The 16,124-nt window shown below is 36.8% G+C and overlaps 1 protein-coding gene across 4 annotated transcripts in view; it reads left to right on the top strand.

Moving 5' to 3' along the window:
- UBE3A (ubiquitin protein ligase E3A) overlaps positions 1 to 9,258 on the top strand; it is a 91,692-nt gene extending 82,434 nt beyond the window's left edge. For 2 of the 4 annotated variants that reach the window (XM_036842718.1, XM_036842716.1), the window contains exons 13-14: positions 5,960 to 6,103; positions 7,143 to 7,882. In XM_036842718.1, coding sequence (XP_036698613.1) covers positions 5,960 to 6,103; positions 7,143 to 7,263 — 265 coding nt within the window. In that variant the 3' untranslated portion in view covers positions 7,264 to 7,882. Of the gene's footprint in view, positions 1 to 5,959; positions 6,104 to 7,142 lie in introns of all 4 variants that reach the window. The other 2 variants (XM_036842715.1, XM_036842719.1) reach the window with 2 other exon arrangements.
- Positions 9,259 to 16,124: the final 6,866 nt, after the last annotated feature.

Genomic DNA, 16,124 nt, shown 5'->3' on the forward strand with positions numbered 1-16,124 from the left:
TTTTGGCTGCACCGACTCTTAGTTGTGGCATGCAGGATCTTCATTGTGGATGTGGGATCTTTAGTTGTGGCTTGTGAACTCTTAGTTGCGACATGCATGCGGGATCTAGTTCTCTGATCAGGGATCAAACCCAGACCCCTTGCATTGAGAGTACGGAGACTTACCCACTGGACCACCAGAGAAATCCCTCTTTTTCCTTTCTTTCTATGCCTCTAGAATGATACCAACGTTCAGTCATTTGTCATTGTTCCACATGTACCTGAGGCTCTATCTTTTTTCAGTCTATTTTCTCTTTTGTTCAGATTTTTATCCTTGGTCATCTTGACTCTACTATTGAGCCCATCTCGTATTTTTCTCTTACTCTGTTTTTTAGTTCTGTAATTTCCATTTGGCTCTTTTTTATTATAACTTCTAATTTTTGCTGAGAGTTTCTAATGTTTCAGTTTTGAAACACTAGAACTTGTAATTGCTTGTAGAATCATTTTTATGATGACCTCATTAAAATCTTTGTCAGTTAATTCCAGTATCTTATTCATCCCAGTGTTGACATTGGTTGATTCTCTTTCTTTCATGTGATTTTCCTGGTTATTGGTTTGAGAGGTGATTTTGGATTGTATGCTGGACATGTTGGCTGTGTTGTTAGGAGACCCTGGGTCCTATTACGTTTTTTACTTCAGCAGTAAAAAATAAAGTGTGGCTGAATACTGTCGTATTGTGTAGACAGACATGTTGGTTATTTCCAGCCCTGTTAGAAGAATGTCACAGTGAATCATATTGCATACGGATTATTCCATACATATGTAGAGACATCATTAAATTGGGAAGTGGTGCTAAAAGTGGGATTGTTGAACCAAATTGTAGATACATATGTAATTTTGCTAAATACTGCCAAATTCTCCTTCACAGAAATTGTGACATTTTGCACTCCCACCAGTAATATATGAGTATCTCATTTCTTACAATTTTCCCAAACCCAGTGTGTTGTTAAACTCAGCTGTTTACCTGTCTGTTAGTTGAGAAATGGCATTTCAGTGTAGTTATAATTTGTGGTTTTCTCGTTATGAATGAGGGAGGTTGGGCATCTTTTCTTATACTTAAGAGCTATTAGTAATTTTTATAGTTCTGCTCATTTTGCTGCTCAGTCATTTTAATTTTTAGAAACTTTATATTTGTATTAGGGAGATTAGCACTTGAATAAATTGGCAGATATTTTTTCCTAGTTTGTCATTTGTCTTTTGACTTTGCTTACAGGGATTTTTTTGCAAATGAAAACTATTATGTTTATGCAGTTAAATCCTTTATATTTCTTTAGTTTTTTAAAAATACTTTTTATTTTTGCTTTTCTGTTTCTGACCTCCTACGTCCATAGTAGAAATTTTAGTCATATGTTTCTTTAGTCACCACATAAATTAGCTTTATTTCCAAGTTTATTTTGCATATTTCTTGAGTATTTTAGAGAATTCTAATTTCTATTTCAGATTTGTCCATCTCTCACTGAGTTCCATGTGTGTTTATGTGGCCCAGTGCCTTCTACCTGACTAGTGCCAATTTTTGTCAGCTGCTTTCATCCCTTTACAACCAGAAGCTACTTTCAAGGGACACCTCTGCTTTCCATGGTGCCCCCTATCCCTTTCAGGCATGATGTCTTCCTAAGACTGCCATATTTGGTCCAAGATACTTTCCTGTTGCCAGTGCTCTTACCTGCCCTTAGTAGTTCACTCTTGGGGTGGGGCTCTGCCCTTTTCGGGTGAACCGTAGCCCATGTTATTCTGCACACCCCGTTCTTCCACATAGCTCCTGCTGAACTCTGCTAGTGTGGACTCAGGTGTATATAAACTCCAGTTTACATGTCAGTTTGAGTTTTCCACTCTGTTTTTCTAGTTAACTTAGGCATAGATTATGGGTGTTTTTATTGGAATTTGTCTCCTTTATGTACTGGATAGGTTTTAGAAGATGTGAGTGGGATGCAATCCATACAGCTACCACTTTAATGTAGAAACACAACAACTTCTTTTTTTCATATTCAGTTTTCTAAATAGTTGCATTCTTAGTTCAGTTTTAATGTAGAACATAACACTTATAGGAAAAGAAGAATTTTGCTCAGTAAGTGTTTTCATTATATAAACTGATACTAACCTAATATTTTAAGTTCTAATTTTTTAGAAAGAACCAGAGAAACAGCTAAACTTGTTGTCACAGTGACCACTGCTGGTCTGCTACTTCCTTCAGGGTTTGTCTCCTCTACTCAAGGGCACCCGTTGGTCTGCCTCTTCAGGTGTGGCTGATTCAGTTTGGCTTTAGAACACTCCTGAAGGGTGAGGAAGCTTTTCTGCCCTGACAAAGGGCTCTGGGTTACAGCAGACTTGCTTTTTCTTGCCAGCCACCCAAAAGGAATGACCTAAACTGTGGTATGATTTCACTCCTTCCTGAGAGTTGTGCCTGTACGTTCCATGTCCAATTTCCTGTTGTGTAGTTTTTTTTAAATTCTTTTCTCTAGGTGAATGGGGGGGTTTGCAAGAACTGAAGGGTGGGGAGGATATTAGAGTGTCAGGGAAGGGAAGTGGAGAGAGCCAAGAATTCTAATAAAGCTGCTAAGCTATGTTAGAAATAATGGCATTACACCAACAAAAATACTAGCATTTTGGTAATAGAAATTGTATACTGGAATACTAGAATATCAAAAACTAAAATTGTAATTATGGATGTAGGAAGTGTGACATTCTCTGCCAAGTTTCTGGAAAGAACTTTCAAATAAATATTAAAATGCATTCTTCTGAAAACTAGAGCTTATCAATGAATTCGGTAAAGTTGCAGAATACAAAATTAATATACAGAAATCTCTTGCATTTCTATACACTAACAATGAAGGATCAGAAAGGGAAATTAAGGAAACAATCCCATTTACCATCGCATCAAAAAGAATAAAATACCTAGGAATAAACCTACCTAAGGAGAAAAAAGACCTGTGCTCTGAAAACTATAAGATGCTGATGAAAGAAATCGAAGACACAAACAGATGGAAAGATATACCATGTTCTTGGATTGAAAGATTCAATATTGTCAAAATGACTATACTACCCAAGGTAACCTACAGATAATCCAATTCCTATCAAATTTTCAATGGCATTTTCTAGAAGAAAATTTTTAAAATTTGTACAGAAACAGAAAAGACCCCAAATAGCCAAAGCAATCCTGAGAAAGAAAAATGGAGCTGGAGGAATCAGGTTTCCTGACTTCAGACTATACTACAAAGCTACAGTAATCAAAACAGTTTGGTATTGGCACAAAAATAGAAATATAGATCAATGGAACAGGATAGAAAGCTCAGATACAAACCCATACACCTATGGTCAATTAATCTATGACAGAGGAGGCACGAATATACAGTGGAGAAAAGACAGTCTCTTCAGTAAGTGGTGCTGGGGAAACTGGACAGCTATATGGAAAAGAATGAAATTAGAACATTCTCTTAACACTATACACAAAAATAAATTCAAAATGGTTTAAAGACCTAAATGTAAGACTATACTATAAAACTCTTAGAGGAAAACATAGGCAGAACACTCTGTGGCATAAATTATAGCAATATCTTTCTGAAATAATGAAAATAAAAACAAAAACAAATGGGACCTAATGAAACTTAAAAGCTTTTGCACAGCAAATGAAACCATAAACAAAACAAGAAGACAACCCACAGAATGGGAGAATATATTTGCAAACGAAGTGACCAACAAGGGATTAATCTCCAAAATATGCAAACAGCTCATGCAGCTGAATATCAAAAAACAAGCTAATCAGAAAATGGGCAGAAGATCTAAATAGACATTTCTCTGAAGAAGACATACAGATGACCAAAAAGCACATGAAAAAATGCTCAACATTGCTAATTATTAGAGAAATGCAAATAGAAACTACAATGAGATATCACCTCACACCGGTCAGAATGGCCATCATCAAAACTACAAAAAGATAAGTGCTGGAGAGGGTGTGGAGAAAAGGGAATCCTCCCGCACTGTTGCTAGGAATGTAAATTGATACAGCCACTATGGAGAATAGTATGGAAGTTCCTTAAAAATTAAAAACAGAGATACCATATGATCCAGCAATCCCACTCCTGGGCATATATCTGGAGAAAAGGATAATTCGAAAGGATACATGCACTCCAGTGTTCATTGCAGCACTATTTACAATAGCCAAGACGTGCAAGCAACCTAAATGTTCATCAGCAAAGGAATGGATAAAGAAGATGTGGTACATATATACAATGGATATTACTTAGCCATAAAAAAGAATGAAATAATGCCATTTGCAGCAACATGGATGGACCTGGAGATGATCATACTAAGTGAAGTAAATCAGAGAAAGACAAATACCATATGATATCACTTATATGTGGAATCTAAAAAAAAATGATACAAGTGCACTTATTTACAAAACAGAAACAGACTCAAAGACTTCTAAAACCAACTTAATGGTTACCAAAGGGGACAGGTGGGAGGAGGAATGAATTAGGAGTTTGGGATTAACATATACACACTACTGTATATAAAATAGATAATCAACAAGGACCTACTGTATAGGGCAGGGAACTCAGTATTTTGTAATAACCTATATTGGAAAAGAATCTGAAAAAGAATGGATATATGTATAACTGAATCACTTTGCTGTACACCTGAAACTAACACAACATTGTAAATCAACTATACTCCAATATAAAATAAAAATTAAACTTAAAAAATGCGTTCTTTCACCAATTAAAAATGTTTTTGTTTTCTAAAATCTTAAAAATTTTTATCTGAGAAGTAGTGTGTATGTTAAATTTATGGATTATTATTCAAACAAGCATGCCAGGATTGTTCTTAATGTGCTTGCATTATGTTTTTAGAGTAAGTTTAACAAGCATCATTATAACATGACTTTTATCACATAGGTTTTAGGAATGCCAGGGATTAAATTATTCTCTTAAAATAACTGCAGATGACAGATATATCAGAATAATCCCCCATCTCCCCTTCCACAGCACACACTATTGATATTGATTATATAATAATTGTATACTTTTTTATTAGTACTTTCAGGTGTGGGGTTTGTTTTTTATTTTTTTTTCTTTTCCTTTTGTCTCTAATCTGTATCACCTTCTCCCCCAAAGTTGTGTAAGGTATGAGCAGACAAAATAAAGGAGGGGTAGGGCTTCCCTGGTGGCGCAGTGGTTGAGAATCTGCCTGCCAATGCAGGGGACACGGGTTCAAGCCCTGGTCTGGGAAGATTCCAGATGCCGCGGAGCGACTAGGCCCGTGAGCCACAATTGCTGAGCCTGTGCGTCTGGAGCCTGTGCTCCGCAACAAGAGAGGCCGCGATAGTGAGAGGCCCGCGCACTGCGATGAAGAGTGGCCCCCACTTGCCGCAACTAGAGAAAGCCCTCACACAGAAACAAAGACCCAACACAGCCATAAATAAATAAATAAATAAATAAACAAACAAACAAACAAACCCAAAGTTAAAAAAAAAAAGAGGGGTAAATAAAATATATACACACACGCACACACGTAGACAAAGAAAATAAAGAAGGAGGGGTAAATAAAATACACACACACACCTGAAGACATCCAGAGTTAATTTTTCACAGTACACACATTTTGTCTTTTGTTTGTTATTGATTATATATTTACAACTTACATAATTATTTCCTTTTGTTGGACACTTAGGTTTACCAGTTTTTACTGTTGTAGGTAATGTAGTGATGAACAAGAGCTCTTATATTTTTAAAAACTGTTTCCTTCAGATAAATTTGCGTAGTGGAATTCCTAGGTCCTAGATGACCAGAAAAGAATCTTCAGGATACTTGATATTAACTTCCAGGTTATCTCCTATTATGGTTTTAATGCAAATCATAGACTTACATTAGTGCTCGTTATAATGAATGCCAAACTAAAATCAGTATTTTATCTTTTCTCATTAGGGAGTTCTGGGAAATTGTTCATTCATTTACAGATGAGCAGAAAAGACTCTTCTTGCAGTTTACAACGGGCACAGACAGGGCACCTGTGGGCGGACTAGGAAAATTAAAGATGATTATAGCCAAAAATGGCCCAGACACAGAAAGGTAATTATTAAATTGTGACTGTATACTGAAAACCTTGCATTCCACATTACACGTGTGTGATCTATCCAGAAGCTTCTGAGCACTTTTGCAATTTTATATAGAAATCTTCAAACCACATGAAATATTAGTTCAGAGAATATTTTGCTGTTAATGTTTGAGAAAATTTTTGAACACTGGCCAGGTTAAAAATTATTACGGAGTTCACTTGATTTGAAATTTTATAAATTGGTGTGATTCATTTAGTTTTTGGTTGAGAATTTTTTAATTGAAAGCCATATTATGTCATCTGTTTAGAATGGTAAAGTTGAGGCTCAGGAGATTGTCTGTTCAGTCCTAGATTATGCTAGAATCACCGATTTCATAGTCTTTACATTAATTGTGTTTCCTCTCCATCGTGTAAGTTAACATTTGGTGCATAGCGACCGTATGTGAGCAGTAGTATATTTAATAGCTTGAATGTATAGAAACATTTCTATTAGTTTTCTACATTATTTGATATTATTTGGTATTGTCTGTATTACTTGGTATTAATGTAAATTTATTGGTTATCAAATCAATTACATAGTCATACAGGAATATTTCTAATAAGCATTAAAGAGCCCAGACTTTGAAATTTTGGAAACGAGGTTTGAATATATTACCTCCACCTTTGAGTAAGTTACTTAACTTCTCAGTGACTTCAACTCTACAGTGGGGAAACTGACACCCAGTCTGTAGGTTTATTGTGAGAAAATTTAGTTAAATGAGCTCTCAGGGTTAAGTACCTAAAACAATATCTGGTACGTGGTAATAATTTTGTGGATGCAATATGTTATCAACGACCATCATCATTATTAGCATTGAGTAATTTATGAGATAGAGACAAACTGCTGTTTGGTAGTTGTATGGCAAGAGCAGAAAGTTTATCCATGACTTGCATTAATGTATAGTCTGCATTGCAAACCATCTCAACATATATGCCATCTAAAGTAGGATCATTTAATACTGAGCGTATTTCCCATGACTTATTTTCCTATTTTTCCCCTTTCTCTCTATATAGGTTACCTACATCTCATACTTGCTTTAATGTCCTTTTACTTCCGGAATATTCAAGCAAAGAAAAACTTAAAGAGAGATTGTTGAAGGCCATCACTTATGCCAAAGGATTTGGCATGCTGTAAAAAATAAAAAAAAAGGGGGGAGGGAAAGAAAAAAATTTAAAATTTTAATAAATATAACAAGAGGGATAAAATTGGTGGTGATAGTGACCCAGTACAAAAAGGCTGTAAAATAGTGAACCACAGTAGTCACCTATGTCTGTGCCTCCCTTCTTTATTGGGGATATGTGGGCTGGAACAGCAGATTTCAGCTACTTACATGAACAAATCCTTTATTATTATTATTATTTTTTTTTCTTGCGTGAAAGTGTTACTTATTCTTTCACTTGTATGTACAGAGAGGTTTTTCTGAATATTTATTTTAAGGGTTAAATCACTTTTGCTTGTGTTTATTACTGCTTGAGGTTGAGCCTTTTTGCATATTTAAAAAATATATACCAACAAACTACTCTCCCAAGGAAAATATTGCCACCATTTGTAGACCATGTAACCTTCAAGTATGTGCTATTTTTTTGTCCCTGTATCTAACTCAAATCAGGAGCTGTATTTTTTTTTTTAAACAATTTGCTTTTGAAACTTGAAGTCTTGAAAACAGTGTGATGCAGTTGCTGCTGTTCTAGTCCCCAAAGAGTTTTCTGTGCAAAATCTTAAAATCAATAAAGATGGAAGGGAGAACTTGGAATGTTTAACTGCAGCCCTCAGAACTTTACTTTAGTAACAGCACAACAAATTAAAAACAACTCATGCCACAGTATGTCGTCTTCATGTGTCTTGCAATGAACTGTTTCAGTAGCCAATCCTCTTTCTTAGTATATGGAAGGACAGGGATTTGTTGTCGTCACTGTTGTTGTTGTTGTTTTAAGTTTACTGGGGAAAAGTGCATTTGGCCAAAAGAAATGGTAGTCAAACCCTTTGCAAGAAAGGTAGGAAGTTTGTTGTTTATTATAAACATAAAGCATGTGAAAGTGCACTTAAAATAAATTTTTTATTAATTGCTTATTACCCGCATTTTAAATAGACAATCCAAAGTCTTCCCTTCATGTTGCCATCATCTTATCTAATCAGCCATTTTATCAAGGCACATGATCAGTGTTGGAACATAATGGAAAGGATGGCTACTGTGCCTTGTTTTACCTAATCATACAGTAAGCAGAGACCTGGAAGTGAATGGAACTATTACTCTTAAGTCCTATTTACATTGTCTATCCCCAAAGATTAAAGTTTATTTCAAAAAGTAAGTGTTAAATAATACTTTCATGTACTATGGAAAAGTACAGGTTGGTTTAAATTACTGGACATTCAGAAGTAAGTAGTTTCTTCCCCTTTCTAGTCTTCTGTGTCTGTGTTGTTAATTTCTTTTATTGCAATATAAAATAAAAGGATTATGTATTTTTAACTGAGAAGAGACATATTGATATATCCTTTTACTACAAGTTACAGCTAATGTGCTGAGCTTGTGCCTCTGATTGTTTTAACTGACTATGACAGATCAATTTGATGATTTGTTTGAAATTGGCAGGAAAAATACAGCTTTCAAATCATTGGAGGGGGAAAGAGGATGTCTTTAAGAATTATTTTAATTCTTTTAGTAATTGAGACTTAACTGTTATGTACCATAATGCTAAATAAAAGTGACATTTTTCACCATAATTTAGTGGAAAAAGAAGACATTGCTTTCCATATTGTGATAAAGTAACATGGGGTTTTTCTGGGCCAGCCTTTAGAACACTGTTAAGGTATGTACACTACCTTGATGCAAGGGACCCTCATGCTACTACAGTCATCTTAAAAGGCCTCTCATTCCTGTGCTTCTTGTGTATAATGAAAGTGAGAATAAGAGAAATCAAATACTCTGGGGGCGTTTTGTATAATAAATTCATGAAGAAATTTGTGTTCTTTGGTTCTCAAGTTTTATTATCACTACAGTATTGAAGTTCTACAGTTGTAATAATATGTGTGAAGTTTTTGAATAGTAATTGAGTATAGGTTATCAGACATAGAATTCGCATCAAATAGACTTTTAACAAACAGTTGAAAATAAACCTACCCTTGAAAATATTTTAAGAGAAAAATTCATTGGTTGTCTAGACTAATTGCTCTCACTTGCTTAGTAACTAATTATCCTGGACATGTTACCACTTCTTTTTATCATTGCCTCCTTTTCACTACTGTTTACAAAAATGTCACGGAACAATATCTTTAGGAAGAGGAAAAAAATAGAAATTTTGACTATAGCAGATATCTACCCCAGATGTCGTGTTATAAAGTACTCTTTTGCCTGGATCAGCAGGAAGCTCTGGAGGAAATAAAGAACCATAAACTAAAGTAATTGGTTTTCCAAATAAAATACAAACTTTCTCTTACATATCATTGTTACTGAATATTTCAAACATAAAATAAAAACACGGCCTGTAGCCAAACTTTTCTGGAGCCTGACAGCTTCAGCAAATTGAGTTGGATTTCCTCCCCTATATACTTTCCTGGGCTGTGCTTAGTTGTGTGATAAAATCCAATGACAACTTCCCTAGCTTTATTTTGGGATACATACCTAAGCAGGGAGATACATGAAATGAGGCTCCAAACAGAACTTGCTAATGGTATTCATTTCCCCATTGGCACAGGTCCATCTTATTAGAAAAGACATAATTGTAACCTGGCAACATCACTCCCTGTTCCCATAATACCATGACTGTGCTGGGATTTCAGGCCCCTTTAAGGGGTTTTCTCAAGAATTTCATGCAAACTGTCATTGGAAGGAGTGTCTTCCCAAGGCTGCTCTATCTGTAGTCATGCTCCCCTTACCTGTTTACCTTAAATTTCTTTTTTGACCTTCCACTGGCTTCTAAGGACCATCTTTACCCTCCCTACCCCTTCCCTGAGCCACGAGAGAATTCAAAGCACAGCTTCCTCTGGCTCCCTCTCGTCTTCTTTTACCCACAGTGTTAGTGTATAATTTCCTGGGGAGGCTAGAGAGTGTTACTAGTGCAGAGTCCCAAGACTTTTTCTTTTCCCCTATTCAAATCCAGTAGTTGACTTTTGTTAACCACTGTAGGGAGATTTTGGTGCAGATGTGTTGTCCCTGTGAGAAATGCTGCTAAACTATTGCTGTGCCGCTAAAAATGCTCTCCTGAAAGATACTCATAGCCTCCTGCTTGCCAGTGAGAACTCTAACCTCGGCAGCACCCTGAACTTGGTTCAGCTGCTACTGTCCTTTTTTCAGTTGGATGGATACTACTATAATTGTAAAGTTCTGGTCTGTACTTGCCCAATTCTGTCTGGTACACCTCCACCACTCAAAAAGATTCTTCCTCAAATCCATGTCTTCTGCTCAGTCTCTATCCCCAGAATATCTTTCTGGTACCTCAAAATCAATGCACTTAAAAATGAAACTCTTATGTCTGTACCTACCATTTATTGTTTCTTCCTTAAAAGCATCATTTTCAACTCAGAATCCCTCATCCCTCAGTTATCACAGCTTGTATCATTTCTTTCCCCCTCCATCATTCAACATACTTCCTTTCAGCCCCTGATCCTCTGACTCACCTGGATGCTGTTAGTAGCTTCCTAACTCATCTGCCTGACTAACGTCCTCTTGCATTCTTTTTTGTTCTGCCAAAACACAATTTTGCTAATTTAAATATCCTTTGCTTCAAAACTTGTTCCCCTTTGAATAAATCTGCAAGCCTGTATCCAAAACCCTCCATAGGCTCAGCCCCACCTTTTCCAATTTTACCATCAGTTACAGGCATGTCTCCCTGCAAACCCACCCACATCTTCACATGCTGTGTTTAATTCATATTTCTCAAGTAACCTTGAAGACCAAAATTTTAAAAGCCCCTCACCCATAAAGACTTCATCAATCCCCAGAGTGCCTCTGTAACCTAACAGCAACCCAAACTTCCATTTGGTAGTACATGAATGGTTGGGCACATCGAACAGTGAGGAATCACTGGAATTTTTCTTTTTTTCCCATAATCATTACCTGACGTGGGCAGATTCATGGGGAAGATTGTTTATCTTTGTGCCTCTGCCATGTAGTAGTTGCATAATAACTTTGTTAAAGGATTAGCTCTATTTTTCCACTAGCTTGTCAATCACCACCTGATGAATGATTGAAAATGACTCAGCGTGCCATAGAACGTTCAATGAAGCTTCTCTTTTTTCCACTAAAAATGGCCTCAGTCTCCTATCTCCTCTCCCTCCTCCCCCAAAAAGGTTTTTATTTTTAAATATTTGAATATTTAGTGGCTAAAGAACTTGCTCTTGGAGGAAGTGGCTCCCCAGAATGACCGGCTCTGTCATTTCAGCCTGTGAGAAGGTAGATTACTAAGAGGGGAAGGATGAAAAGAACAAAGTCCTTGAAGGCAAGATTTTCCTGCTTTATGGATGTGCTCTGGCAACCAGGAGCCTCTGTGCAGCCAGCCTCTGTGGCTACACTCCTCTCCCAGTGGAGATGGGAGCGGGTGTCTTACACCATCCTGCTGTTGCCAAACCCTCATATCAAGGAGCTATTCTTTGCTAAATACTGTGTTTTTTATACTAAATGAAGCACTCACCATGATGAATACCTGTTTTGTCAGAACCTTATAACCATTGCTACAAATTGACCCTTAAATCAGGATTCTTAATGTTCAGCTGAACAGGACCTGGAATAATTATCCTATCCTTCAGTCTCCAGGAAACCGTAGAAAATGTGATGGGCATGTGTCTAGTAAATAGTGCACAGATTGAGGGCACAACCTTCAGAGTTGGATGACTGGGTCTCAGTCCTGGCCCTGCCCTTCCTTCAGCTTGGATTATCATATCCAAGACTCAGTGAAGTTGAGATACAGATGCTAGGCAACCTGTTGCAAGACAGAAGAGGGAATCCATTGAGAGGCTGGAGATGCTTGTAGTGATTTCTTTTGCAGGAGTTGACCCTTCCTCATCTACCTCAAAATGGAGGAGGGGTGTTTTCCCTCATCTTTGTTTTTTTAATTAAGATAATTCACATAATAAAATTCACCCCTTTAAGGTATATAATTCGTGGCTCTTAGAATATTCACAAAATTGTGCAAGCATCACATTATATAATTCCAGAGCATCTTCATCACTACAAAAAAAGAAAAAAATCTTGTACCCATTAAAAGTGACTATCTCTCCCTGCTCTCCAAGTGCTAACCACTAATCTACTTATCTACTTTTTGTCTATAGATTTACCTATTTTGGACATTCCATATCAGTAGAATCATACAACATGTGGCCTTTTGTGTCTAGCTTTTTTCACTTAGAACAATGTTTTCAAGGTGCATCTATGTTGCAACATGTATCGATACTTCATTTCTTTTTATAGCTGAATAATATTGTATTGCTATACCATATTTTTGTTCATTTGGTAGATATTTGTGTAGTTTTCACTGTTTGGCTATTTTAAGTACTACAACCATGAACATTGTGTACAAGTTTTTATGTGGACATAAGCTTTCATTTCTTTTGGCTGTGTACACACGAGTGAATTCCTGGGTCATATGCCCAATCCTTTCAAGGAACTGCCAACTGTTTTCCAATGTGGCTGCACTATTTTACATTCCCACCAGCAACTTGTGAGTTCTTATTCCTCCACATCCTGGCCAACACTTATTATCTGACTTTGATTCCAGCCATCCTAGTGGGAGTGAAGCGGTATCTCAGTTTTGATTTGCATTTTCCTAATGACTAATGATGTTGAGCATCTTTTCATGTGCTTTTGGCCATTTTATCATCTTTAGAGACATGTTTATTCAGAGCATTTCCCCATTTTTTGATTGAGTTGTCTTTTTATTATTGAGTTCTTTAATTCTGATGCAAGTCCCTTACCAGATAAGTTATTTGCAAATATTTTATCCCATCCTTTGGATAGTATTTTCACTTTATTGATGGTGTTCTTTGAAGTACAAAAGACTTCAATTTTGGTGATGTCCAAATTATTTTTTCTTTTGTTGCTTGTGCTTTTGGTGTCATATCTTAAAAAATCATATGTGTCTTGTAGTTTTAGCTCCTATATTTAGATCTTTAATACATTTTTGCATGTGGTGCATTGTAGGAGTCCAGCTTCATTTTTTGGCATGTGTATATCCAATTGTCCAAGCACCAGTTGTTGAAAGACTTAACTTCCCTGTGAATAGTGTTGGCACCCTTATGGAGAAATAATTGACAGTAAATATAAGACTTTATTTCTGGACTCTCATTTTCATTCCATTGACCTATATGTCAGTCCTTATGCCAGTACTACATTGTCTTGATTACTGTAGCTTTGTAGTAAGTTTTGAATTTGGGATGTGTGAATCTTCTTTGTTCTTTTTCAAGGTCATTTTGGCTATTCTGGGTGCCTTGCAGTTCCATGTGAATTTTAGGGTCAGCTTATCAGTTTCTACAAAACAGGCAGCTAGGATTTTGATAGGGATTGTGTTGAATCTGTAAATAAATATGGGGAATATCGCTAATTTGACAATATAAAGGTATTCAATTCATGAACATGGATGTCTTTGCATTTATTTAGGTCTTTAATTTTTTCATTGATGTTTCATAGATTTCAGTGTACAAGTCTTGGTTTCTTTGGTTAAATATTTTCCTAAGTATTTTATTCTTTTTGTTCTTTTGGATTTTCTATATACAAGATCATGCATCTGCCAAATAGAAATAGTTTAACTTCTTCCCTTTCACTCTGGGTTCTTTTTATTTCTTTTTCTTTTCTAAGTGCCCTGGCTAGCACCTCTAGTACAATATTGAATAGAAGTGGCAGAAACAGATATCTTTATCTTAGTCCTGATTTTATGAGGAAAGCATTTAATCTTTCACCATTGAGTGTGATGCTAACAGTAGGTTTTTCATAGCTGCTTCAGGTTGAGGAAATTTTCCTTCTGTTTCTAGTTTGTTGAGTGTTTTTTCTCAAGAAAGGATATTAGATTTTGTCAGATGCTTCTTCTGCTTCTATTAAGATGGTCATGTGGGTTTTATCCTTTATCACATTGATGGATTTTGGTATGTTGTACCAACCCTGCATTCGTGGGGTTATCCTACAGGTCCATGGTACACAAACCTTCTAATATGCTGCTGGGTTTGGTTTGTTTGTATTTTGTTTAGAATATTGCCGAATAAAGGGCATATTTACCAATGATGAGGCTGAAGTGTATGTTTCCTATAGGCCACATGGGGTCGTTGTAAGAGACTGGTCACGAGCCATCTTGAAAATTACCCTGCACAAGTGGGCTTCCTGCTCTGGAGCAAGGCATCCAACATCTGAATACCATCAAATGTAGAAGCTGTGCGAGGAGAAGAAATTGGAAGCTACCAACCAAGCCAGAGGTTCTCAGTTGGGATTCCCTGTAGAGTCTACTTCATGAAAGAAAGACATTAACCCCCACCTCTGCCTGAAGGCTCAGTATCCTATTATAATTGCACCAACTGGATAAGGCAGGATTCTTTCCTCTAATTCCCTCCTTTCCAGAAGGGCCAGAAATAGCTTTTGAGTGAGAAAGAAGGTAAAGTGAGGAAGAGCCTATCTTCAGGCTTCCCACCAAGAAGAAGGCCTGAGCAAGAGTTATGTTTTCAATTAGGAGAGAGAGTGGCCTTTTGATGTTTCACTAGTGTGGACTTCATACCCAGAAAAATAGATGCTCTGTTTATTACCTGAAAGTGACCAGAAAAACTACATGACCTGAGATTTCATTCCTAGAAAAACAAACCCAGAGCCAGAGAGCAGACTTAAAAAAAGAAAAAAGTTGTGTTCTGCTGCACCATCCCCCTTACTTTCCTCCTTCCTGACACACACGTTCCTCATTATTTAGTAAATCAGACCTATAGAAAGGACTTAGGCACACTTAGGATGGTGCTAAGGAAAGATCTCTAAGGGAGATTTCAAACCTACCTCTAGTCCTATTCCAAATGAAGTGTGAAGTTTTTTCTGTTCACTAACATTTACCTGGCAAATGCCAATTGAATGCTAATCATGTTACAGGTTTGCTGAGGTTTCAGATTGATTTCAGAGCTGCTTTGTTCAATCAAGGAATCTTTTATGGGGAGACAGAATCTAGTGGGCCAGACATACATCTAAACCACTAAGCGTAATAGAAGTATGTAGAAATACAGCTCGGACAGAGAATTCAGATCCAAAAAATTTTCAATTAGGAGGTGAAGGATTAGCTGAATCTTAACGGATGGGTGGGTGTATACTAGGCAGACAAGTGGAGGGCGTTCAGTATGCCTGAGTGTAGGGCTCAAAGGGATCAAGACAGGATTGGAAAGGAAGACAGGTCAGATCATGAAAGACCTTGTAGACTGTACCAAGGACTTTGGACTTTTATTTTGCAGATACTGTAATACAAAGATAATTCATTTTGCATTTTATATATGTTATTTTATAACATGGACTGGAGGAGCATAAGTGCCACGCGGTCTTTGTAGTTAGGAGACCATTGCCATAATTCTAGAATGGTATATAAGAGCCTGAGGATAGAAGGGAGGGGACAGTCTAAGACATATTAGGGACTGGGACTGGGTGACTGATTAGATATTCCTGGGAGAAAGTAGTCAAAGATAACTCCCACATTTCTGGTTTGGGTTAATGGGTCGGTAGTGGTGGTGTGGGGTCTACAGGGAAGAGAAGCAGGTTTTGGAGGGAACATTAATACTCTTGGGTCATGTTTTAGTTGAAGTGTCTGAGAGATACACAAGTAGAGCTGTTCAGAGGCAGTTAAAAAAAAGGGTTTAAAGAAAAGCCTACACAAGATTAAAATGTATGGTTCTTCAGTATAGATGAACCTTTAGGTAATCACCAGGGAAAGGGAATAAAGGGAGGAAGAAAGAACATGGACAGGATCCCTGGAAAATGCTAGCATTTGAGGGTTACACAAGGAAAGGAAAATGAAAAGCAGTTCACTTATTTGCCCATTTTTATCTGTGCTCCA

The sequence above is a fragment of the Balaenoptera musculus genome, chromosome 2 (assembly GCF_009873245.2).
Source record: "Balaenoptera musculus isolate JJ_BM4_2016_0621 chromosome 2, mBalMus1.pri.v3, whole genome shotgun sequence".
NCBI lineage: Eukaryota > Metazoa > Chordata > Mammalia > Artiodactyla > Balaenopteridae > Balaenoptera > Balaenoptera musculus.